General features: G+C 40.6%; 1 protein-coding gene across 1 annotated transcript; it reads right to left on the bottom strand.

Moving 5' to 3' along the window:
- Positions 1-377: 377 nt before the first annotated feature.
- Positions 378-23,883, bottom strand: LURAP1L (leucine rich adaptor protein 1 like). Its single transcript, XM_069775808.1, has 2 exons — positions 23,220-23,883; positions 378-1,133 (listed from the first exon to the last, which is right to left on the bottom strand). The coding sequence occupies exons 1-2, from the start codon at positions 23,439-23,441 to the stop codon at positions 759-761; spliced, it is 597 nt and encodes a 198-aa protein (XP_069631909.1). The 5' UTR covers positions 23,442-23,883; the 3' UTR covers positions 378-758.
- Between the last annotated feature and the right edge of the window lie 101 nt (positions 23,884-23,984).

The raw sequence follows: 23,984 nt of genomic DNA, 5'->3' as shown, positions 1-23,984 counted from the left end.
CATTTTTTTACAGATACAGACTGTGCCTATAAAACAGCAGGTTCAATGAAAATGAAAGGTATGAAACACAAAAATGTAATATACTCTTATGCAGAGATTCCAGTATTGGAATGCATCGCTGCAAGACAGCAGTGAAGCCAAGAATTTAAAATCATAATTAGACAAGAAAGATGAGAACATTCAAGAAGAAACCCCACACAGAAAAGTTCAGGATATTTTATATTCCAAGTGAAGACAGTTTAACAGAATCAAATATAATTTCTTACAAAAGGAAAAATATTTTGTAAAAGGTATTTTCAAGATTCAGATTTAAGGCTTAATAAGAACAGTGTCTTTGGAAAGGCCAAACTTGGAAGTCAAGAAAATTTACCACAACGTGTATTTATCAGAAGATATTTTATTGCCAACAAATACAAAATTGTTGCTCCCATTCCCTGATGTCTCATTTTAAAGATAAAGCTCTTAGGAAACTCTTCACCAATTTTAAAGACCTGTAAATACAGCATTGTAAAAAATTAAAACAAAAAAAGAAAAATTGCAACAATAAATTAAGGAAAAGAAAATGTCAGGAGAAGGAAAGCCCAATGACCAAGGAAAAAATGTGTTAGAAGCAACAGAAATTTATGAAATGGAATCAAAGTATCATATTATGTTTTCCTTCAAAGAGAAGTTTGGGAGTTTTGCACATGAAATAAAATAGCAGCAAAGAAAAAGAGTAAGTACAAGTGCATTTGCGTCCTACTGGAACTTGGTTTTTATTAACCAAAACAGTAGTACTCATCAGAATCAATTTTGGGATGCTTATGCAGAGGCTGTGAGTCCTCCATAATAGAAGAATCACTGAACTGGTCCACATCTGAAGGGGTCTGGTGACCAGGGACATCATCCACTAAGGTGTCCAAATAACTCCCCACTGATATTCCATCCAGTCCATCACTACAGTCTTGTAAACTGTTACAGCTGCCGTGGAGGGATGTCTCCTGACTTTCCAGCAGGCTGCACAGGCTGCCACTCAAACTGCTACCTCTGCTGGCAATGGCCTTCTCTTCAATCATCCACTTGATTGATTCAATACTTTCATTGATGATGAGTAGCTGGCGCATAAGCTTCACATCAGTGGCTCGGAGATTAACCTACAAGGCAAAAGTGATTAAAAAAATTACTCATTTTCTTCAAAATCAAACTCTAAATAGCAGGCTGGAAGCAATGAATCAGTTAAAAAACCAGAAAAAATCCACCTTTCACATCTAGGACAAATGTATTTAAATAATTAGTTAAAAAAAAAAAAAGTAGAAGTATTGCTATACTAATATTTTCAATGAAGCTCAAGTGGGAACCTGATTAGGCTACTACATAAGCAGTCCATTAACAGGAACACTAGTCAATGACAAGATTTGTACACACACTAATACAATGCTATTTAGATGAGAAACACAGCTGCTGTGACAACTTCTGGGGATAGCTTTTCATTATTCAGAGAAGCAAGACTGTCCTGGTTTCAGCTGGGATAGAGTTAATTGTCCTCCTAGTAGCCGGGTACGGTGCAAACCCATTTCCATTTACAATTACTGTGAGCTACTTAGCAGATCCAGGCAGCTAAGCATTCACCCCAAATTATCCTTATTATGGCTCCCTGGGTAACCTAAAATTTTCAGATATGCATCATTTGGAAAAAGGCTTGTGTACTTTTAACTTTTATTCACACTACACCTGAGTTTATGTTGCAAGCTACTGTATAAATGTCTAAGAGTTGAAGTATTGAACTTACTGAAACTGTAAATTTCAAGTTATTTAAACCCACATTAGATGAAGGTAATGAGTTCACAGTCAACAACTTATTATAGATTAACATAAAGAGCAACAATTTGCAAAAAAATATCTAAATAAATTATACACATTAAGCACAAAGTCCTACTTTCAAACTTAGTTGTGGTGGTTGATGCATACACACGGAAGTGTGTATGGTAAAGCACTGGAATATTACAGTGCTGCATTTCACAGATATATTTAGGTTAACAGACTTCATGTTTTCCTCAACAAATTAACTTTTCAAGCCACTGTTTTACTCAAATTTCCACAATGAGATAACACATAAAGGTGAGGCCTAAAGGTCTTATGTGTTGATTTGTCACTCCTTTCTTTTAATCTGAGACACCACAAGTGTTTGCCAAAAAAATCTATGTGACCGTCTATTCACCACATGAAACAAGTAAAAATACTGAAAAGGCAATCTGAAAAACTGAAGATGATTCCAGGTTTGACCATAACATCAAGTGTGGAGAGCCAAAAGCTACTTGCATTCATACTGCAAGAAGATAATGCTAGTTTGTGACCTAATCAACTCTCTAGCTTTTTCCAACAGCACCTCAGCACTACCAAATATTTGACATCACAACAGACACACTTCAGTCTCATCACTTCCACAGTAAGACCTCCACCTAGGTGAACTTTTGCCATAGTGCCAACACAGGACATGCATGCTTAAAACCACTGGAAAAAAAATGCCAGTAATTTCCAATTAACTCATACGGATACCATGTCTAGCATGTAATTTGTGTCATATTTTATCACATGTTCTTACATCCTTTAATTGTACTAATCAAGCACACTACATGCAGATATGTCACTGCTTTAATACATGCATTTGGAAAATACTTTCCCTTGTATATAATTTGAGTGTACTTCTTTACAGAAATGTGTGTGCCGTAATGTCTGATACATACACATATACTACATGGTTTTCTTTCACAAGGCACTAACATCTTAACTTTCAGGTTATTAACTCAAAAAAGAATATACAGTATATTGAAAATTTGAATGTCTTCACTCAATTGAGAAATAAGGAAGAAAACAAGTAGTATCTGTTATGTAAGACAATAGACATTTTATGCTATTCTCCACGTCCACAATCATTATACAGAAATATAGCACCTCTATTGTTCACCCACAATGGACTGGAATGGAATCAGTATTCTCAGGAAGCAAAGACTGTTTGTTTTGCCAAGAGTACAGTCTGGACATGGTTCTTTCCATACTTAGAAGCTAACTTCTCAACATCCTAAATTACACTGACCCAGTACAGTTGTTCAAAAAGTTATTTTAATGTATTTTTATTCTGTTAAGATACTGCAGAAGATTGAACTGGCTCTGGTGAGGGTGCTTCATAGCAGCCAGTATGATGCTGTGTTCTATACCCGTGACTAAAACAGCGCTGAGAGCATACCAGTGTTTCAGCTGTTGCCGAACAGTGACTGGACAGCATGAAGGCCTTTTCTGTTTTTCACTTTGCACCCTCAGTGAGTAGGCTGGGCCTGGGAAAGAAGTTTGGAGAGGACAGAGCTGGGAGAGTTGACCAGACCTGACCAAAGGGATGTTCCCTGCCATATAATGTGTTCAGCAAAAAAACCTGTGGGTTTGGTCTTTCCAATGTAGCCATTGCTTGCGGACTGGCCGGGCATCAGTCTACTGGTGGGAGATGGTGAGTGACTGACCTTGCATCACTTGGTTTTTTTCTTTCTTTCCTTTACTTATTAAACTGTCTTTATTACAACCCATGGGTTTTTCTCACTTTTTTTCTTCCAGTTCTCTCCTCCTTCCCACTGGCGGGGGAGAGGGAAGTGAGTGAGCAGCTGGTGGGTGCTTAGTTATCCAACACAAAGATATTTCAAGCTTTGCTAGTAACAGATTGTCTATGTAACTCTCAGATGTATTCCCAGAATCCTTCCCCAGTCCCCACAATGACTTCTAAATTATCCTCAATCCAATATCACAGGATTTAACATAGCTAACCTGGTACCGTGCAAAATAGCTTTAACATTCACAGTTTTAACAATACTGCCCATTTATCATTGTTTCAGATGTGAGGTTCTGAAAACAGATTGACCATTTCGTAGCCCTCCTGCTCAAGCCAGTTCCTCTACTCCTACCCATAAATCACTATAAACCATTTGCTCAGCAACTAGGTTGTCATGAAAGCAGTATATTACCCAACTTCTCAAATGCAACTACAAACTTCAGCAACTTGCTGAATATAAGCAAGCCTGGAGACAGCAAATTTCCCAAAAGGCTGATTAAGGAAATGTTTAACAGAGGTAGTACCAATACACCTCTAATAAAACAGCCCCTTTTAGATAAAGTAGACATCTCGTATATTTCAGAGTCAGTTCACAGGACATAATTTTTTGCTCTAAATGCACCCACAGCTTCAGCATTTCCGTGGAACAGCCTTACTGGGAGTAATTCTTTGCATTCCTGCATACTTGAGTCCTCCTCCTCCAAGCTACCATATCGTCCCAAGTCTCCCATATTAAGAGTGTAGCTTTCCTAAACCAAAGATTAAAAAGTAGTCAACCAAGTGTCATCTTTCTTTAATATGGTTTACTTCATCATCTGCTTGATAACACGAAAGTGTCACTACGGCATTTCTTGCTTCTTATCTGCTTTAGCCTGGACACAATCACATTAGTTCGTACTCACTTATGTAACTGCAAGCCATGTAACTGTTGGAGTAAACAAGTCGGTTCCAAGATGGTTCAAATAAAGGGACTAAACACAATAAAATCTCATCATGTTTAACAGCTCCATTTGTTATGCACAGTAACAGGTGCATAGCTAATAAAGGTATTTCAGAACAGGTTCTACAGCTGCTCTTTGAGTTAAAGGTAGAGCACAGCACTACCATAGGGAAGGTGTGTGTGAGTGTGTATCAGTCCTCACCACAAACTTGTGGTGTTCAGAGGAAACGAATTGTGTCAAAAGAGCAAAAAAGAAATTGTGGTTACAGGTTTTTGTATCTTTTTGCTTAGTTTGTATAATCACAATAGTGCAGACCCCCAGGAAGGATCTTAAATGTTTAACAAACAGCTAGTCACAGCAAGAGAAAACAGTGAAATTAAAGTGACAGCATCTTTCAAGTAATGCAGTCTGGTAGCATAGGTGGACAGAACAGATGAGCATTCACACACAACCAGATCTTCAGTCTGGAACGGATAACTGGCCTAAGCACCTGTCTGTGCCTCCCTTCCTCTCATACCGGTTGTTCTAACAAGATACTTCTTCCTTAAACAACTAGCCTTGCTTATGGTCTTCCATAATAACATGTGCAACATTGTCATAATTTATTCAACAGAATTTGTATATATGCAAACATATGGTCATCTGTGTACATATAAGTATACACAGATACATACAAATATGCATCTTATTTTTATATATAAGTGTTTTTAAAAAATGACTTGACTAGGTTATTGGTTTTAGAATAAAACTCTTAATGACCAGGGCTGTTAACAAAGACAATTATTACTTCCTGGCAGTCACCCAAAATGGTGCATTAGCTGTCCCTAACCTGATCACCTTGCTTTTGGATCAAAGCTGCACTCGCATTCAGACTTGTGTTCTCCTGCTCCATGTTCTGCAGACATAGCTTCCAGTTGGCTCCAAACACAGGGTCTCCTTCCCCTCCAAAAAGACAAAGCTAAAAATTCTGTTCAATATATCATTTTAATCTGTCAAAGCTGGCTGCAACTTGAGTTCCTTTCTGCAGATTACTTTTAGATTCCTGGGGTCACATGCTGCTGCTGCTGCTTCTTTTAACTACAGGAAGTCTGCAGGGATATTATTGGTAACCATAAACCGTGGTCTGAGGAAAAGATACTCCTAAGTTTATTTAAAAGCTATTAGTTCCTTTTTTTCCTCAACACCTTTATGTTGTGTGCTGTAAAGAGCCCACTAGTAAAAGGAAAAGAAATGAGTTAGCCTGAATAACAAAGTATTTCCTTCAAGACAAATCTTTTAGCCAGAGCCCAAGACACAAAATCTTAAACGTAGAAGCTAATGGATTCAGGGAGCTATTTAAGTCACTCAGCTCAGAAGCTCTGCTCTGCACAGGATCTCAAGCAGGACTCAAACACTGATCTAGGGTTGGCTACTATGCAATCTGTGTTTGTAAAGCAGTATAATTTTGGACTGATATTCCACAATAAATGGAAGCTGGACAGAAACAGTAGCAAAATACGGTATCCCACTGAAAGCCGCTCAGCAGTTCAGCATGTGAGCAGTCTTGCAGAAGAGTTAGTACGTGAAAAGTTTAGATGAATGAAATGGGCACTGGAGCCAATCCCATCTGTTGTTAAACACTGCCATACCCACCTCTAATGCCCATTTTACAAACAGAATTTCAAAACAGTAGAATCTTTCCATGCCAAACAGGTGTGTGTGACCACCACGGTTTAGGAGTATTAACGCTACTGCTGTTTTCATTTTTCTAGGGTGTGTCAGAGACAGCTTTCCACTTTCCCATTCAATTTCTTCTATTTCCTATGTCATTCAGGATAAACAGCTTCATGGTTACCCAGCTATGCACCTCCCCTTTATTTTTTTTAAAGGCAGATTACCTCAGTTTTCCATGGAATAATGAATTCCATTAATTCATCTGAGATGTAACAAAACAAAACAAAATCTAACAATCAGTGTCCAAATAATAATGTCTTGAATTCTGAGAAGTCTCTTGATTCACAAAAGCTAACCTTATTCCACTTTCTCCTGGTGTTACTTTTGCTATTACAAATATTGAGTGACAATTTTTAAAGTAACTAAGAAAATTAATTCCCAAGGAGAAAAGTTAGAGTGTGAAAAATAAAATAACCATTTGCTGGCAATGTTGAATTATTGAGTCTTGTGAAGATACAAATTTAATAAGCAGATATAAAAGGATGTAAAACTCATAAGTAAACCCTCATTAACCAATTCTGTGAGAGAATATACATAACAAGCAAAAAAGACCACAAGCAACCTATTCAAAGTCCAAAATTCATAATATGTGAATGCAAGCATCATTTATTTGGAGTCAAGTTTACAACAGGGATGAGCATGGTCACACATACAGGCTTTGTTTATTAAGCAACCACCATAAACCATGAAGCATGACACCTGAAGGTTAGCAAGCTCAGAATGGTATTGCAATAGCTTCTAAACATGACTGAGTGAAAGAAATGCTTTTTTTCCATTTAACATGTTTAAAATAAACCCACAGATGACAGATAGGGGACAAATGTCTGCTCCTTAAACACACAGGATGATTAATAGGCTGTGCATGAGCTCCATCTTACTTTAGTTAGTACATATGCATGTGCATGACTTTAAGCCTCTTGCCTACTTCAAAATTGTCCCAGTGAATCAGGATGTTTGTATTGGTTGCTTCATAGAATGAAGCCACTTTGGGCAATGGTATTTCAGCATCAAGATGAAAAGGCAGAATGCCTAGACTGACTTCTGAATTTGAACGGAACCTCCAGCATCACCTGTCAAAAAGCCAGCGAGCTTTTATGTTACAGAGTGTAAGAACCAGGTTTACTACTCTTAGCTGGAAGGGATCAACTACCCACAGCTGGAACTGCAACTGCTTGTGGAAATGCTCCACATCCACTCTGCCACAAAGTTAACTAGCTTGGATTAATTCAGGCACTACAATAATTCAAGCTAACCCAATCAACCTGACATTGTATGTGAGCTCTCTCATTTCTTTAATTTCTTCATATGCATAAACAATGGAGGTGGTGACCAAAGTCTGGCAGCGATGAGACTGTCAGTGAGTCAAGGTAGGTGCGCCAGTGTTCATCATTATGTCGTGTGTGTCTGACTATGATTTACCTCACACTGATTTCGGTAAATTAAATTTCAGTCAACAGTGACATATGTAGATCAACAGCTTTTTGGGCATCTGATTTCTTTCAGCATGGACTTGTGTTATAATGTATCGCTAGAACATTTTTCCATTTCTTTCCTCATGTTTTTTTAGGCTTGTGGTAATCTTCAGACAATGAGGGAGCACATACAAAAGCTACGTATACAAAAGCTAAATTTATGTAACCCACCATCGATTTGGAGTTGCAGTTTGCTGATCTACTTTATTTCTGCCAATTGAGCAAGTTACACTGACCGTTCTCAGCTGTACTTCCATAATGAGTCACAATAAAAACATTGTGGCAGGTTACAGAACAGTCATGATTGCTTAATTTTTGCCTTCTTTTGCAAATGAGATTATTTATACTCTTGTCTCTCTTGAAGACTCCAAAATTGTTTAAATCCCCATAGTAGGTTTTCAGGCAGCATTCATTACAACCACTGAAGTCCTAGCTGTTCAGAAAGTGAGCAGTCATTCAGTCTTCAGTTTCTGTCTGTGCTCTCAGCCTTGCTAGTTTAGAAATACGCTCTAGCCTAGTCATGATCTTGTTTCAACCTGCTGCAGTTCAGTGCAATCCTGCACTAAATGTTTACAATAAGTATTTCCACAGGTCCTTCTGTAAAATTTGGCAGCAACATAACATAGCTTTGTGAACAGTGGTTTTTAACTAGGAAGGAGAAAGAGAGACAGTGTGATTCGACCTCAGCCAGAAGAGGATTCTCCTTCTGCAAGCAGAGCTTTCCAAACACCCATTAGCTAAAGCAAGGAAGTGGGCAGGTCAGATCTGAGCCACCACCAGCACAATCAGGAGGCAGAGCAACTTCACGAGGGAGCGAGTTAGCTCAGTAAGCAATGAGTGCAAATAATTTAATGAAGAGGTTTCAGGGACATTTCTTGCAAATATATGAACAAAATATTATGCTGGTATTGTTATCACCTGGTATAGGAAATTACAGTATTGGTGATTTACATTTCTTTTACAACACCTTATTTTAATATGTTAATTTTATACATACTAATTGATCCCCTTTAGACTTGATGGGAAAAAACATACCACCAAGTTGTGCAATAGTTCAATTACATTATCTCTATAACAAAAAAGTGGATCTCAAGGCCTTTTTCCACCTCCCTGAAATGTGCATGATCCTTTTCTGTGGAGTATCGGTAGGCATTTGCTTTAATACCTAATATAAACTCAATGATTTGGATGAATCATTCACTCAATAGAGTACAATTTTTATTCCTTTTTTTAGCATTATACTATTTGAGGCATCTTGTATGCTTAAGTGTAACACAAAATTCTCAGGGGGAGAATCTTTTTAGTTTTTTGGCCATCTTTTTATTTTACTGTGAAAAAGAAGAAACAATTTCAATACCTACAAAGTAGCTGTGACGATGATTATCAGAGAGAAACATGCTATACATCACAGAGCAAGGACCAGGGAAAAAAATAAAGGTTAGTTAGTTAAGTGCCTATTTCATCACCTCCTGCTCAAATAAAATAAATGCTAAATTAGCTCTTTAAATATGGAAGCACCACAGAATTCAGAGAGAAACATCCAGCCTCAGAAGGATGAATGAATATAAAAGGAAGGTCCTGATTATTTTAAAGCTTAGTTGAATGAACATGAAAGGGAGCAGTGAGGAATTGTAGGGGTTTCAGAAAAGCAAAAAGCTTCTAATGCTACAGGAAGTTTTTACTAAATATTTCCAAATATCCCATACTGCTGTCATAAAAGCAGCATCTGACCTTAGAAATGTATCTGCTATGACAGAGGTGAAAATGTCCAGAAAAATCCATACTATGGACCCACATATGTTGACAGACAAGATAATACCACTGCAAACATTCAGGTCAATATGCAGCAGTAACAATCAGCTGTGGGTGTCAGAAAGTGTTACAGCAGATGGATGATCACAGGATCATTATAACATCTTCTGGACACCAGCCATAACACAGGACTCCATGTGTCTTCTGCACAAACATGAGACAGCAGTGGGGCTCAACAGAATATCTAGATTTTTTTTCCATTGCATTTCACTCTCTGCCTTATTTATGCCTGTCTTGACCAAAACATGCTCTTAAAAATACAGTGCAAAGAACAGACAAAAATATCTGTTCATTTCTGAATTATGTTTGGTTAATGAGCACTCCAGACCTGCTTATTCCTTTAAAATTAATTGGTTTTAATACTGGCCTGTGTAAGTATGCTCGAAAGCATAGAGCTAAAATTAAAGTGAAAGAAGATCATGGGTTTTGCTTACAGGTATATCCAAAGTTTGAAAATGTTGCTTTTAAGGAGACAACAGTGTTCCTCACTATTATTTTGAAAAGAAAAAAAAATTAAAGATCAGGACCCCCCCCCCCGCCCCCCAGCTTGTTTCCTTAAGTCAGAACTGAGACACAACAATATTACTACTGGAGACAAATCTGAACTTTCTTGAAAATCAAGTCTGCTTTCACAACACCACTGCAGAGACACATAAGTTTAAAAAAACCTCAAACCTTTGTCTGAATGTCCCCAGAATTCAAAATGGGATTCCATTAGTAATAATTATGGGGCCCTGGAGATGGGGTAGGTCCTTTTAAAAGCATACTTTTAATCTAACAACCAAATCTTTATTAACGGCAAACTCCCATCCTATTTACTGAAGGTTTATCTGAATAAGAATAAAAAGGAACTTTAAGATAGCCTTGTAATTATAAGTGATCACATGTCCTCTTAGAACTGCTTTAACAGATTTAGAAAGTAACATGCTAATCACTGTTTTTTTTCCCAATGAAAAAGTTATGAACATCATGTTTCAGTACTAAATCTTTTCAAACTTATTGAATAAAAATGAGTCAACACCGTTATCAAATAAGGTTTGGGTTTTTTTTTCCTGGAGTTCAATCTGTTCACTATTTGAAGTTGTGTGTCTTTCAGATTCAGCCTTATTTTTTCTTTTAAATGAAAAACTTCATCCAAATCTTGCCATCAGTGTAATCACCATCCTGTTAAAATACAGTTCATGTACAGGCTTTGTGCCCATCTGAATGTACTAGCAAATTTGAGATCTTTCAGATAAAATGAAACAAAGTTGCCTATTTTGAGTCTTTCAACAAAAAATACCCTTCCAAACTTCCAGATATCTATAAATAGTTAACTACTTTGGTTTTTCTTCACCCGCTAAGAAGGTATCAAGCAGCTAGCAGCCAACCTACATCTGGGATCTCCAGGTTAAAAAGGTAGAAGCAAACAGGAAGCTAGAACCATTTTCAGCAAGCTGAAACACTGAATATGGCCAACACAACTAGCCAAGCAGGCTGCTGCAGGCTGTCCTAGCTGCAGCTTTTGAGCCCTTTTGGCTCAAAAAGCCAAAAGCCCCTTTGGCTCCTACAGAACACACTGCAGTGATCTGTTCTGGAAGTCACAAGGCATGATAATCCAGGTAATAAAGTTAAAGCATATATTAAATAAACAGAAATCCTATGCTTCTAGCCAAGGACATCTCGTGAGAAGGAAGCAGCAGTAATCAGTCATTAACTGTAAACTTTAGGGCAAAAACAGTCACTCTAGGCACCAGTCTTTCCATATTATTTGATCCTGTGTCTGACCAATAACCATCATCCACACCATGTGGTGCCAACCTCAGCTTCTCTTACACCACTCTAGCTGATGTCACATTGCTCTTTTTATATCTAAACCTGCTCTTAGCCAGGATTTCTACACAGCAGACTACTGAGGCAGTGTGGCTTGATCCTAGTTCAGCAAAGAATATTAATCATAACTATCAATGCAGTTACCAGAGGTATGAATAGAGCGGGAAGGAATCACAGTCATTGGTTGTATTTCCCATTTCTCCTTCTACTGATGGAATATTAGCTACTAAGGTAGTTGGGGAGCAGAAATAAGGTGCAAGACTTGCACCAGATGGCTAGGAAAAGACAAATATGCCTTTGCCAATAACCAAGAGTGACCTCAGAAGTGGGAGAACTAGGCAAGGAAATCTGGGACACAACAGAGTTGGACTAGACAAGTACAGTTGTATTTGAAAAGGGCTGGTTAGGGCTCTTCTGAAGTAATTTTGTCATTTAACTTCAACAGAGTATAAATTAATAGAAATTAAGTAGAGAAATGACAAAAGCTTAAACATCATATTGTTGTTTGGGTTCCATTTCTTTTTCCTCTGAAATGGGAGGACTGCTGCTCTGCACCGGTGAATGTATAACCAGCTCTATGAAATGATGGTCACTGTGAGCTACCTCATCTGTCTATGGGGAAAAAAGCAACTGTGCCTCCACTCCATTGCTCCAGTCACAGCAACTAGTGCTAGGTGCTAATGAAGGAGTATGTAAATTCCATTGGCATTTGAAGAAAATTACTGTTGCTTTGGCATGCTAGTAGTGCTGCTCTGCTCTTGCAAAAAGGCTTTCTCCTCTACTTTTGCAGGATTTGCAGTTTTCTCCCACAAATCCTGTAACACTAGGAACCCGCCACAGGCCACCACTTGAGACTAAAATATTTCAGTGTACGGCACAATTCTTCCACAACATACGGATAGCCCATTAACTGTTACAGTGGTTGAAGTGGCCCTGTGAATCCACAATGCACTTGCAATAACAGATCAGGAGAAGTCCTCTAAAAATTACTCCTCTGGCTTCAAGCTTGCTCCTCTCATAACTGTACAGTTTTGAGAAGACTAGAACAATGGTCTAAAGTCAGGGTTTACAATGACTCCTTGAATGACATCTCGAAGTTGTCATGTTTTTGCACAGATCCATCCAAATTCTGTTAGTGAGAAAACCTTCCTGCCCATGGAAAGGATTCTTCAGTACCAAACTACACAAAACCACTATATTGCTACTGTTTTATCATCATGTACTTTGTTCTAAACACACATTGTTTGGCTTTGCCCATGAGAGAAAATGGTCTGTATTAGCAGCCAAACTTAGAGACCAAATCCAGGCTTGCGATGTGGCTGGACAGGCTTTCCCCAGGCATCCTTCCAAACTTACCTGTTAGCCTCATCCCAGGAAGGACACTAGATACTCACTTCACTGGTTTTCTGAAGAGGTGGCAAACCAATGCAGATCCTGTTTCTGCCTACACAGAAATGCTTCACAGTTTCCTCCTTGCTCTCAGGACTGTTTTTCCTAGTCATTTATAATTATTGGAAGGGTCAAGGTCAGAATCTGAAGCTTTGTAAATTAAAAAATCTTTTCAGCAAACACTCAGTATTAAGAGAGTTGTGTCCAATGTTTGCTATGTCTCATAAGCACATATCTGAGTTATAAAAAGAAGTACAACCATTTTCAGATAGAACATTTCTTTAAACCAGTGGAAATTCTGTAGGAAGACAGAAAAAATTAACACTCAGAAAAATGCAAAGCAACAGAGCTGTTCTAACTTTGATTCTACCTTGGGGTAAAAATGTGGGAGCTTGGAAACACTCAACACATTTCTTACATTATAATTCTTGTATGTATGCTTCCTTCTGTATCTAGAGAGAGGTAGGTTTCATGGCCAAAGCAGCAATGCAGTAAAATGGCTCTCCTTCTGGAAGCTATTTAGTCATGAATGCAGCTGGTATCTAACAACAGTGAACAAAATTACAAAATAAGCCAGTAAAGTATTTATAATATCTGAAACTCCCAGTAGTTTACAGGCACTAAATGTTTTCACTTCACCTGGCACTGCACCCAGCAGGGCCATACAGTCGTGCGAGTTTATTTTACAGCATGGCAAACAAAATCTTCAGATAACTTCTCCTAGCAGCTTAGCTAGTTTGCTTCCTGTTAATTAAAAAATGTGCCACACCATTCCCTTGACAAAACTACTTATTAAGAAATGCCAGGTTGGTGGGGAAGAAGGAGAAGGATTAGATGGCTGAGAGCAGGGTTGCATAGCTATGCCAATATTGCTCTTCTCCATGTTTATGGAAGCTCTGGGAGAGGTTGCATATTCTGACAAAACACAGCAGTTAACTTTAACACCTGACATACTCCATAGTGTCCTCTCATCTCCTCTTATGGAAGGAGGGAAACTTCCTTTGGAGCAACTTTGAGGGGCAAATCCTCAGGCATATTTTATTTCACATGCTCATCTGCAGGTAGGCAGCCGGAGGGACTTGCCGCTGGAACACAACACAGGGTATTTCTGAAATAACTGACCATCCGAATATGCTTCTAGATTTAAAAAAAAATTAGCTGTGTTGTTTATACCTTTCAAAGCTGTAATGCAAGGTGGCTTACAGACCCTCTGGATGTATTTTGGTCACCCTCCAGACTAGGGTTCCTTCCAGTTGGTTATCATGAATACTTCCCCAACACAGTCAAGCATCTCTTGAAGCTTGCAAACTGTTCAGGCACGTAGCTGAACAGCTTTGCAGGAGAACACCTCAGGACGTACCTACTGGGCCCACTCACTTTGGACACAACCCAGCTCTCACTACAGACAGACATGGAAAGACATACATTGACACCTAAGCTGAAAATGACTGACAACAAAGAGAAAGCATGTTAAAAGCTGTGAAAAAGAAGGAAGATTACTTCAATAAGTATAGTTAAAATCTTTCTCCAAATCACATCCTCCAATACTGGTTACTTTACAAAACAGTCTAGACATGTTGCAGGCACAATCCTTAGTAATGTTTTAATTTGACAGAAGCCACTACATAGCTGTGAATTCAACAACTACTGAATTAAGTATCCTAGCCAGACACCTATCTACTACAGGAAAACAAATAGGAATACCACGTGGATTACAAGGCAACTGTTTCAACGGACACAGACAAAAATATTGTCTCTGTCATTCTAGGTTTCACTCCTAGCACAGCTACAGCTTGCTATAGACTCAAAATAAGAGCATAGGTGGGTCTAGGGATACTAAGGCCGTTTGTATACTCACATGGCATCAGGTTACAGAGTAAAATCAAGTTCAGAAAGCAGCTTACCCTTGGGGCGAGGCTTACCGATTCATAATCAGCATTACTACGGTGAGTGCAGGCACAGAAGGTTTCCCAGCCAGATCTGGTTTGTAGCCATTCACCTGATAAAGGAAGAGCCCCTCACAGTCATATCCTTAACTACAAAGTACAGATGTGCAGGAATGTTTTGCCTTCTACATCAAAGAAACTTCATTACTTTAATTATTATTCTCTTCCTTGGCTTTCATTGCAGCCATGTATTTCACAACAAATATTTCAACCTCTTCCTCAAACTCTGTAGCAATCACTCCTATTCAGTTCTCTCTCCAATCCTTCTCTGGTCCTTGAACAACTTATCCCATCTGCAACAAAAAAGTTAATGTTTTTCCTAAGTGTCTGAAAAGATCAAGATTCACAGGTTTAAAATTCTTAGTACTGTGATTCCCTTTTGGCATTAACTGAAGTTATCCAATGACAAAAATGGTATTTCAAAACTGTGCTTGAAAACAACTACAGAATGTACAAGGCCGCGTGACAGCAAAACAGAACAGCCTAAGTGACCAAAATACATCCAGACTTTCCTAACAAGAAAACCAGATATATGGAAGTATTTCAGAATTTAGTTTGTTTCCCCACCACCACCGCCCCAAGCATTAAGTAAACTAATCAGCCAAAACTGGGTAATCTTGCTCTTCAGAACTGCTGTGTTGATGGACACCCTCACACTTCAGTCCAAATTCAAGTTTCTCCCGCCTCCTTCTTTAGTTGCTTTGAACAGCTGCAATTAACAGTTTCTTCAGCATTGTAAATAATGTAATAGCTTTCTGAAAAGCCTGCAAAAAGCCATTTTTGTTGCAGTTATTTTAGAGCAGTATTTGGTCAAGCTACTTCTGAGTCATCACAGCTTGTAACATCATCACTTTCCCATATATCTCCAGTACAGAAGGTTTGCATTCACAAAAACTGCTAAAGTTTCAAGCGCTGCCTCTTACCTGTGTTTCAATAAGAATTTAAAAATATCTGTACAGAAGTTCACAGACTGTGTAGGGGACAGATCCTCTGATCTGAGGTGGCCTTAGCATTGCCATCCAAATAGTTACGGACTTCTCAAATTAAGAAACTAAATGATACACTGATGCTATCTCAGGGTCCAGTTGCCCTCCTAGATACCAGCTCTCATTTCACACCAGTAAGGATAAGTGGGTGGCCGAAGCCAAAATTCAACACAGAGAACTGGCAGGAAGGCAAAAAGTAATCCACCACAGGTAAATGCTTATAACTAGCAGGCCCACTTAAGAGAGTGAGGGCTGGAAAACAAAGTCTACAAGTCTGCCTTTGTAACAAAATGTTCCCCTTTTATTATGAGATTACCCATAATTTTCTGTTCAGAGCTCTTAATCTTTACAACAGTAATCTGAGAACCATCTTTCGGAACTGCTTACAGGAAAGGTGCACAACTTCTGTGATTGTAAATGCAGGTGAAAATCCAAGAGAGAAACTGCACCCTAATTAAATTCCAATTGTTTTTCAACAGCTCAGATTCTCTGTCTTTTTACTCCTACAACTTCATCCTCATTTGCTCCAGATTCCAGTAGCCAGCCTCTCTTCCAGAACATGGACAGAAATTAAACACGCAGGAAATAAACATGTCCACTGTGGAAACTTATTTAGGTTTTGAGCTTGAAGGCAGGGAACAAAGGACCTTGTAACCTTTAAAAAATGAACTGAAAATGTATTCTTTTTCTTTAACTATTTACTGTTGGAAAAATAAAAGCATCAAAGAGCAGAAATGCACTTGTTGGCCATCACCTCTGCTCAATCTAAGGATTTGGTATTGTGCATTTCAAGTTTCTCCTGCTCAGAAACAAAAGGTAGTTTTTAATTGTTGTTAGCCATAAGTATCCACAAAAAAACAAAGTATCCACACAAAATTATGATGATCAAAAGGCTGGAAAACCTGCCTTACAAGGAAAGGCTGAAGGAGTTTGGTCTTTTCTCCCTGGAGAAGAGAAATCTCAGGGGGAACCTCATCACAGTATTCCAGTACTTAAAAGGCTGCTACAAAGAGGACGGAGGCTCTCCCTGCATGAGGAGCCATGTGAAGAAGACAAGAGGCAACAGATAAGTTGCACCAAGATAGGTTTCATCTTGATATAAGAAATAACTTTTTTACAGTGAGGACAATCAACCCCTGGAACAACCTCCCCACAGATGTGGCAACATCCCCATCACTGGAGGTTTTCAAGATGTGATTGGACAGGGTGCTCAATAATGTCATTCAGGCTCCCTTTCCCATGAAAGGTTGAACCAGATGATCTTCTGAGGTCCCTTCCATCCCAGGCTATTCTATGAAAATCATGCTGTTCTGCTGATTTCATCAGAAAGTTTGTAATCTAATTGCTAAAAGCTATTATAAGTCACTTAAACTGTAGAGCTCCATGCAGAAGGGGTTTAGTTTTCATGTCTTTTCATTACAAATTGTCAGCAATCAGACTTTAAAAAGCAACTTCTAAGCCAAAATGCTTCTTCTCCACTTGGAGCAGAGTAATCAGGAAAGAAACACCATGAAATGATAATAAATATTCTTTGAAATAAGGGCTGGCAAAGTCTCACTGTACACAGGCAGTCTAACTGGAAGTCTTGAGTGAAATATCCCTGACACTGCTGTGACGATCCATACATGAGACAGAAGCACTTGTACTGAAGAATTTCACACTGATGCTCCTAGGTAAGGCATCAGCAGTGTTTCACAGACACATATTCATCTGTACTTCCTGGGTACTTAAACCCTTCAGTGGCTGCTATAGCTGAATGAGAATGGCCATAAGCACTGACTGAGTGCAATGTGGAGATGTTCTACAATTCAGATCCTTTTGCCAGGCACTGGGTGAGATTTACCAGTCAAAAGATGTGTTTAAATATGCATTAATTTAAATATCCTTGCTCACCTCATCCTTCCAAAGATGGCCTGAAAAGATGGAAAACTTGGCAAAGTTCTGGTACTATAATTAGGTTGCAATTTTTTCTTGCTAGATTTGATCATTTTCCCTAAGGATCAATCTACAAATCCCTTTTAACCCAAGTATTATGATATCACTGCCCAAACTGCATTATATGTAAAAATTACAAACTCCTCCACATCATACAAATTGCAGGGTATAAAGGAAAGAACTCATTATCAAGAACCAAGATGACCAGCTCTTTCAGTGAATTTCAGGAGGACTTGGGGAAGTAAGTTAATTTCTATTTCTGTATGCCTTCTTTCTACTTCTAAGAGCCTCACTTTAGGGATTCACTGAACAACTTCTCAGTAAGAAACCAAGGTTAATCAAACCCTCCTACACAGACTTGAGGCTTAGCCACTAGTAATTTTATATTTAAGATTTTATCTTCAATCAAGTTTTTAAGCAAAAATTCCAATTAATCTAATAGAAAACCAGCATCTGATACACAGCTTTGCACTGCTGACTAGACACACTGCACCAGATCTTGGCTTCAATTAAGTCAACTGATGTTATCATACAAAACAGAGAATGTAGCAGCCTATACCTACAACATGTGTCAAAGTCATGTTTCAAGTCATAGTTGTTGACTTTTTAAAAAAGGTCCTTTAAAGAAACTAATAAAGGCAGACCCCCCACAACTGTGGATCTAGTAAATCTAAGCAAATCTGAAGTTGTTAAAACTCTTAAGAGCTGGTAGAATAGAATTACAGCAGCTCACCCCTCCAAGCTGCACCTTCATTTACAGGCTAAGGATATGTTAAAAAAAAACCCAAATAGTAAGAGAAGGACTGGCATTGTAATGGTCATATTTGCCCTAATTCTAATCAGTAAAAAGTTCTTTCACTTCCACTTCATTTTGTCAGGGCTTCATGTTAATTAGCCTTTTAAAAATAGTTATACTAAAATAGAACTAGGAGAGCAAAGGGGTAGAAAACTCAACTAATGAGAGAGCATAGGAATATGCCTCTATCTCAAATAGCTTTAGCCTACATCTGACACATTCTGCTTCTTGGCAATAGGATTGTTTCCATTTCTTTATCTCTTCACCCTAAAAACTGCTGCAGTCAGACTACCCAGTTTGGCCTTCAGACTCATTAATAATATTTGATCCTCAACAGCGTTCACTGGAAGGAATTTCATCTAAAAGTACGAGCACTGCCATTTACCCCTCACTTGCAAGACACAGTTTACCTTTTCTGCCTGAAATATTTTTATGCAAAGCATGCTAATTTTTTTTATTGCATGTAATGCAGACTATATTCTGTTTAACTTTTTTAGCTTTCAAAGAGGCAATAAAGAGTTGATCTGGGAAATTTTTTAATTAAAAGAAAAAAACCTCCACACTCTTTTTCTTCAGGTGTTAAGAAAATATCCCTTTGAGTAACCTGAGAACTTATGAAGGAGAAATGAGGCTTTGAAGCAGTATCATTTCAGGCTGCAGAACGAACCTCACTGATTATTTATTGCAGTGTGTAGCTGTTGAAGTCATATGTATTGAATGGTGACCTCAGGAGCAGGACACACCAGAAACAGGGCTGCAGCTGTAAAGGGTTATTATTAATCCCCCAATGGAAGATTCCACCTAAAACACCACAGGAGGAAAGGGTTTAACATTAACACTGTGACAAATTTCATGCTGAATCGAGGGCCCACTGGCTACGAGGAAGTACTCATCACATCCTAGTGACCAGAGCACAGCGTTTTGACCCACACTGGCAATTACGTCTTGCTTCTCCTGTTACTTCATGGCCTTATGCCTCAGAGGTTTTCAGGATCCAACACAGTCTCCAACATGGCCTTGGCAGGGAAAAATGAAGGTAAAGAACGGGAAGGAGGTCTGGCCAAGCAGGTCCATATTTCAAGAAAGATACTCCATGGTGCTTTGTGTGTGATTCCAGTGACCATCAGCAAAACAAGGCTTGAGGGGAAAAGAACCATACACTACAAACAGCAAATGGATCTGAAGAAGCAAGAAGCAAGCCTCAAGGCCTTTAGCCAGCAGATGTACAGTTGCCAGACACACACAGCACCCACGTGCCAGGTGCTTTTAACTTACAGTCAAACCCAGCACTTCCAAGTCAAATATTGACATGATAATATGCTTATCTCTTAACATTCCCCTGCAGTAGATGACACAGGAGAAGTAATCACTTCCACCATTTCATTCATGCTCTTCCAGCCCAAGGACATGGCAACTCGATGACACAGACTTCTCAAAGCTTCCACCATCTCTCTCTTCCTCAGAACTATCTAGTCCATCAGATATTGCTACTTTGTTCTGAAGCAAGAAGTACTAGCTTCTCATATATAAGACGGATGGAAGAACAGAAGACCAACTTCTTTGGAAGGACAAAGTGTGCATTGACAGGAAAGGAGATGGCCCTCCAGTTTTAAATGAATGAAAACTTCCATCTGCTTCCACTCTGTATGTTTGAATTTACTCTGGTCACTGGAAGGATTATATGCTGCCTGAGCTAAGGTTTGGTGTCTATGCCCAAGCATTACAAACAGGTTCAGGTATGCTCCCCCTGTTCTTTACCGTCAGGGGACAAACAATAGGATGTCAGGGGAACACAGAGGTATTTTATAGTAGCTATGAACTCAAAAGCAAGACGAAAATGTACTTAACAGTAAAATGCATCCTTAGCACAGTCAAGAGCTTTGGGATCAGCATGATTTAAACACAATGGTAAGTCAAAACATATGAAGGCAGTATCTATAAAATTGCTTTGTTTGTCATATTTAGTTGAAATTTGTCAGCACAGGCACAGTAATTGTGACAAACAATAGCAGTGGGAAAGGACAGAGGTTGAGCTGCATAACTGCGCAATTTATATAAAGCCAAGTTTAAAAAAAAAACAAAACCAAACAAACTGAAAATAGCTACATCTGTCCAAAATATCTTCATTTACAGAAACAAGAGTACAAGAAGATGAGACAGTACTGCTCAGCATCAAAGATCAAGATGTCACCACAGTAACCAGTGTCAAGCTTTTTATACGTGACTAGAAAAGAAGAGCCTGAATAACCTTGTTTTGTAAATGCTTACAAAAAGTTTGTCTCAAGTCTGAAGAAAGCAAGCAAAAAAAGCACAGATGTGTCTGTCCAAAGTTCAGTGAGTGGGCTGCAGAAGCTGCCATCACAGCACAACTAGAAAAAGATAGCTTGACGAATGACACTTGGTTTTCTAAACTTCTAATCTTTTCCATTTTTTTGCATCTGTTTACTACTGCAGCAGCTATAAACTACTTTTCTACATGCTCAAGGCTTCTTAGGCCTTGCAATGAAGCCAAAGAATGTTACAAAGAGGTGTGAAATAAGAAGCTAGATAGAAGTTTTGGCTTCTTTCTAGGAATGATGTGCATTAAAAAAGAGAAACAAATATAGAAACAGTGCGATTTTTACCTGTTATTATTCTTAAATTTATCAGATCTGTAAAACATCACAAAGAAAACTGCAGAGGGGAAAGTGACAGATTAAGAACCTGAAGAAGGTTCTTAAGGTTACTTTACTCTTAAGGATAGAGGAAAATCTTTAAGTTACTAAAGAAAGTACAGGAAAACCCCAGGAAAATGGTTCACTTTCATACTCTGGATTACAGAAGACAGCTGAGAGCATGAAAAAGATATAGACAGAGTACCAATACTTCACCTTCTACAAATAGTTATATTTGTGGTTTAATGGGCATAAACAGACTAGAAGTCAAATGAGAAGAGGTACGTAACAGAACTCCCCTTACTTAGCACGAGCAATGAGTTCAGATGTGAAAGTCAGTTGGTCAGTCATTGAAGTGACAAAGAACAGCAGAGGTCAAGGATGTTGGGACTAAAACACGTTCATGCTGAGGGTGGGGAAGAAAAAGAGGGAAACTGGGTGGCAGGAGGAAGAAGAGACAAACTGAAGATTGTGACATGAAACTTGCAAGTGTAAAGTAGGTGAAGAGACCAACCTGAAAGGAAAAGGTAAAGAGGGCAAGTCACTCTCCCCCTCCTACTCCCCTTAATAGGCCTAACTGTCATGACACGTCTAGACAGTCATCCCAAGAACTCTGGCTACCTTATTTGTTCCCTTTGCAGTCCAACATCACTAAGAGTTTTATATTATAAGCTACCTGCAGGTCACTCTACAACCCTTGTGCAAGCTTAAAATTGAAAAATAAACATGAGATATGCTGACAGTGTGGAACTTAGTGTTAAAACTGAAATTCACAGTGGTCATTACAATAAAATACCTTGATAGTTTGACTTGTGAGGATCTCTTAAATCACATGAAGCCATACAATAGCAACTGTAATTTCTAAATCACCTCTCAAGATTAAGGTCATCATCTTGGCTATTAACTCTCAGAATATCCATTCTTGATTTCCATTTAACCCTAGCAAGTTTATTCTTTACAAACTCTTAAAAACCCACCCACCTTTTGCATATATATATATAAGGTTGCACAGGGACAGATGGCATGGCATTATACCTGTTCACATAGGATGAGACTGCTTTGTTTGCTGAGAATGGCCGAGTTCCAAGACAGTTGCATAAAGTCATCTCAACACGTTGCCAGCAAAATACTCATCCCAACAAGATCAAATTCCGTATTGTTTTCAAATAAGCTTAGTAGCAAGAGCTACGGAAAGAACTGCTACCCAAAAGAGTCTTTTGGGACCTCACATAACAATTACATGCTAATAAAAATGGAAGCCAACTATGCTTACACATCCGAAGTACTCTGCATTGTCAGAGTCATATCTGCTGAGTGTTCACTAGTTGCTTGCTCAGTTGCTTGCAAAGGGCGTTTTTTTGGTTTGCCTTAAAAAAGTGAAGCCAGTTTTACGGCATCATCAAAAAATAAATCTACTGAGATGGTGCCATACAAAGTAGGACAAGCACCTGCATTATGACTGTAAACAAGTTAGAAGTTCTGAACTAAATACAGCACAGTCCCACCAGAGACGACTGGAAAAAAAACCCCTCTCCGCCAAATTATAAACAGTTGTTTAAGAACTACTGTGCATCTTCTGCACAGTCTGTTTGGAACTACGTAAGTCTCCGAAGACCAATGTCCAGAAATTGAGTCACCGAACACCAGGCCAATTTTCAGCCCGAAAACAATCCAGCGTCTCTCTAGGTGTTAGTCATCGGCAGAAAACAGGTGTGATGCAGAAAACGCACTTGCAACAGAGAGAGGGAGATTCGTGCATTATTTCGTTTATTGATACACCAGCTTTCAGCGCTTTCAACGAGCTGACAGAGGAAGAGAAGCCAACGGCGACCGGCCGCTCTGCGAGACAGAGAGCCCACACGTTACACGCCCCCCACGCCGTTCAGCGGAACGGCCGCCGCCGCCTCCTCCTTCTCCTCACCGGGGCAGCCGCCGAGGCTGCAGCCTCCCTGCTGCCGCCCCGGAGGGACGCCAGGCCGCGGCGGCTCCCGGGGGCGGCCAGCACCACCTGCCTGCGGCGCGGACGGCTCGCAGGGCAGCGGGGAAAGCCGCCCCCGTCCCGCTCCGACCCTGCCGGGAGCGCTGCCCGCGGAGGGCCGGTGCCGCCGGGAGGGAGGCGGCGGTGCGGGAGGGCTGCAAACGCCCCGAGCGCTGCCGTAGGGCCCCTCGGCCGGCGCCCGGCTACTCACCATCTCCTGCCTCAGGAGGTGAAGCTTCGTCTCCAGCCTGGCCAGGGGGGCGGCGCGGCGGCGGCGGGGGCCGGGGGCCGCGGCGGGGCCGCGGGCGGGCGCGCCGGCGGCGGGGCGTCCCGGGAGCTCCTCCCCGCGCAACAGCCGCGCTAGGCTCTCCGGCACTTTGCGCCCCAGCTTTTGCTCGACGTCGCGGAGGTCTGGCGGGGCGCCGGGCTCCATGGCTTGCCCCGGACGAGCCCGCGGCGGCGGCGGCGCCGGCTCTACCCGCGGCCGTCCGGCTGCTGCAGAGGCGCGGAGGGGCGGTAATCCGCGGCAGCGCCGGGGCCGGCGGCCCAGCCGCGCAGGTGACCCGCCGCAGACATGGGGATTTCCTGGGCGAACCAGCCCCCCCGCCCGCTCCCGCCCGCGCCCTTCCCCGGCCCTCCTTTGCCACCGGGTGGAAAGACAAAAGCAGACAGGCGGGGGCGACGGAGAAAAACTCCCCCTAAGCCGAAGGGGGGCGACCCCGGCCTCGCTCCGGCGGCGGGACCGCGACGCGATGCGCACCCGCAGCAGCAGCTGCCGCCCGCCCCGGGCACCAGGACCCGAGTCATCGCGCGCCTCGGCCGGCTGCAACTTTAAAGTCCGCTGGCAGGTGGAAGAGGCGCGGCGCGGCCCTCCTACCGTAATGCCTGGAGAAGAGGCGCGGCAGGGCGGCGGCGGCGGGGCGCCCCCGCACGGCGGGGAGTGCGCCCCCCGCCCGGGAGCTGCCGGGCAGGGCTG

This window comes from Haliaeetus albicilla, chromosome Z (genome assembly GCF_947461875.1).
Source record: "Haliaeetus albicilla chromosome Z, bHalAlb1.1, whole genome shotgun sequence".
NCBI classification, from domain to species: domain Eukaryota; kingdom Metazoa; phylum Chordata; class Aves; order Accipitriformes; family Accipitridae; genus Haliaeetus; species Haliaeetus albicilla.
This window is presented reverse-complemented; position numbering and strand designations above follow the sequence as displayed.

Bases quoted from the DNA above. Each gene is read 5' to 3' on its own strand.
- LURAP1L (XM_069775808.1), bottom strand. From the start codon at position 23,441: ATGGAGCCCGGCGCCCCGCCAGACCTCCGCGACGTCGAGCAAAAGCTG. The intron at 1,134-23,219 runs GTGAGTAGCCGG...TTTGCCTTGTAG, and splicing joins ACCTCCTGAGGCAGGAGATG to GTTAATCTCCGAGCCACTGA.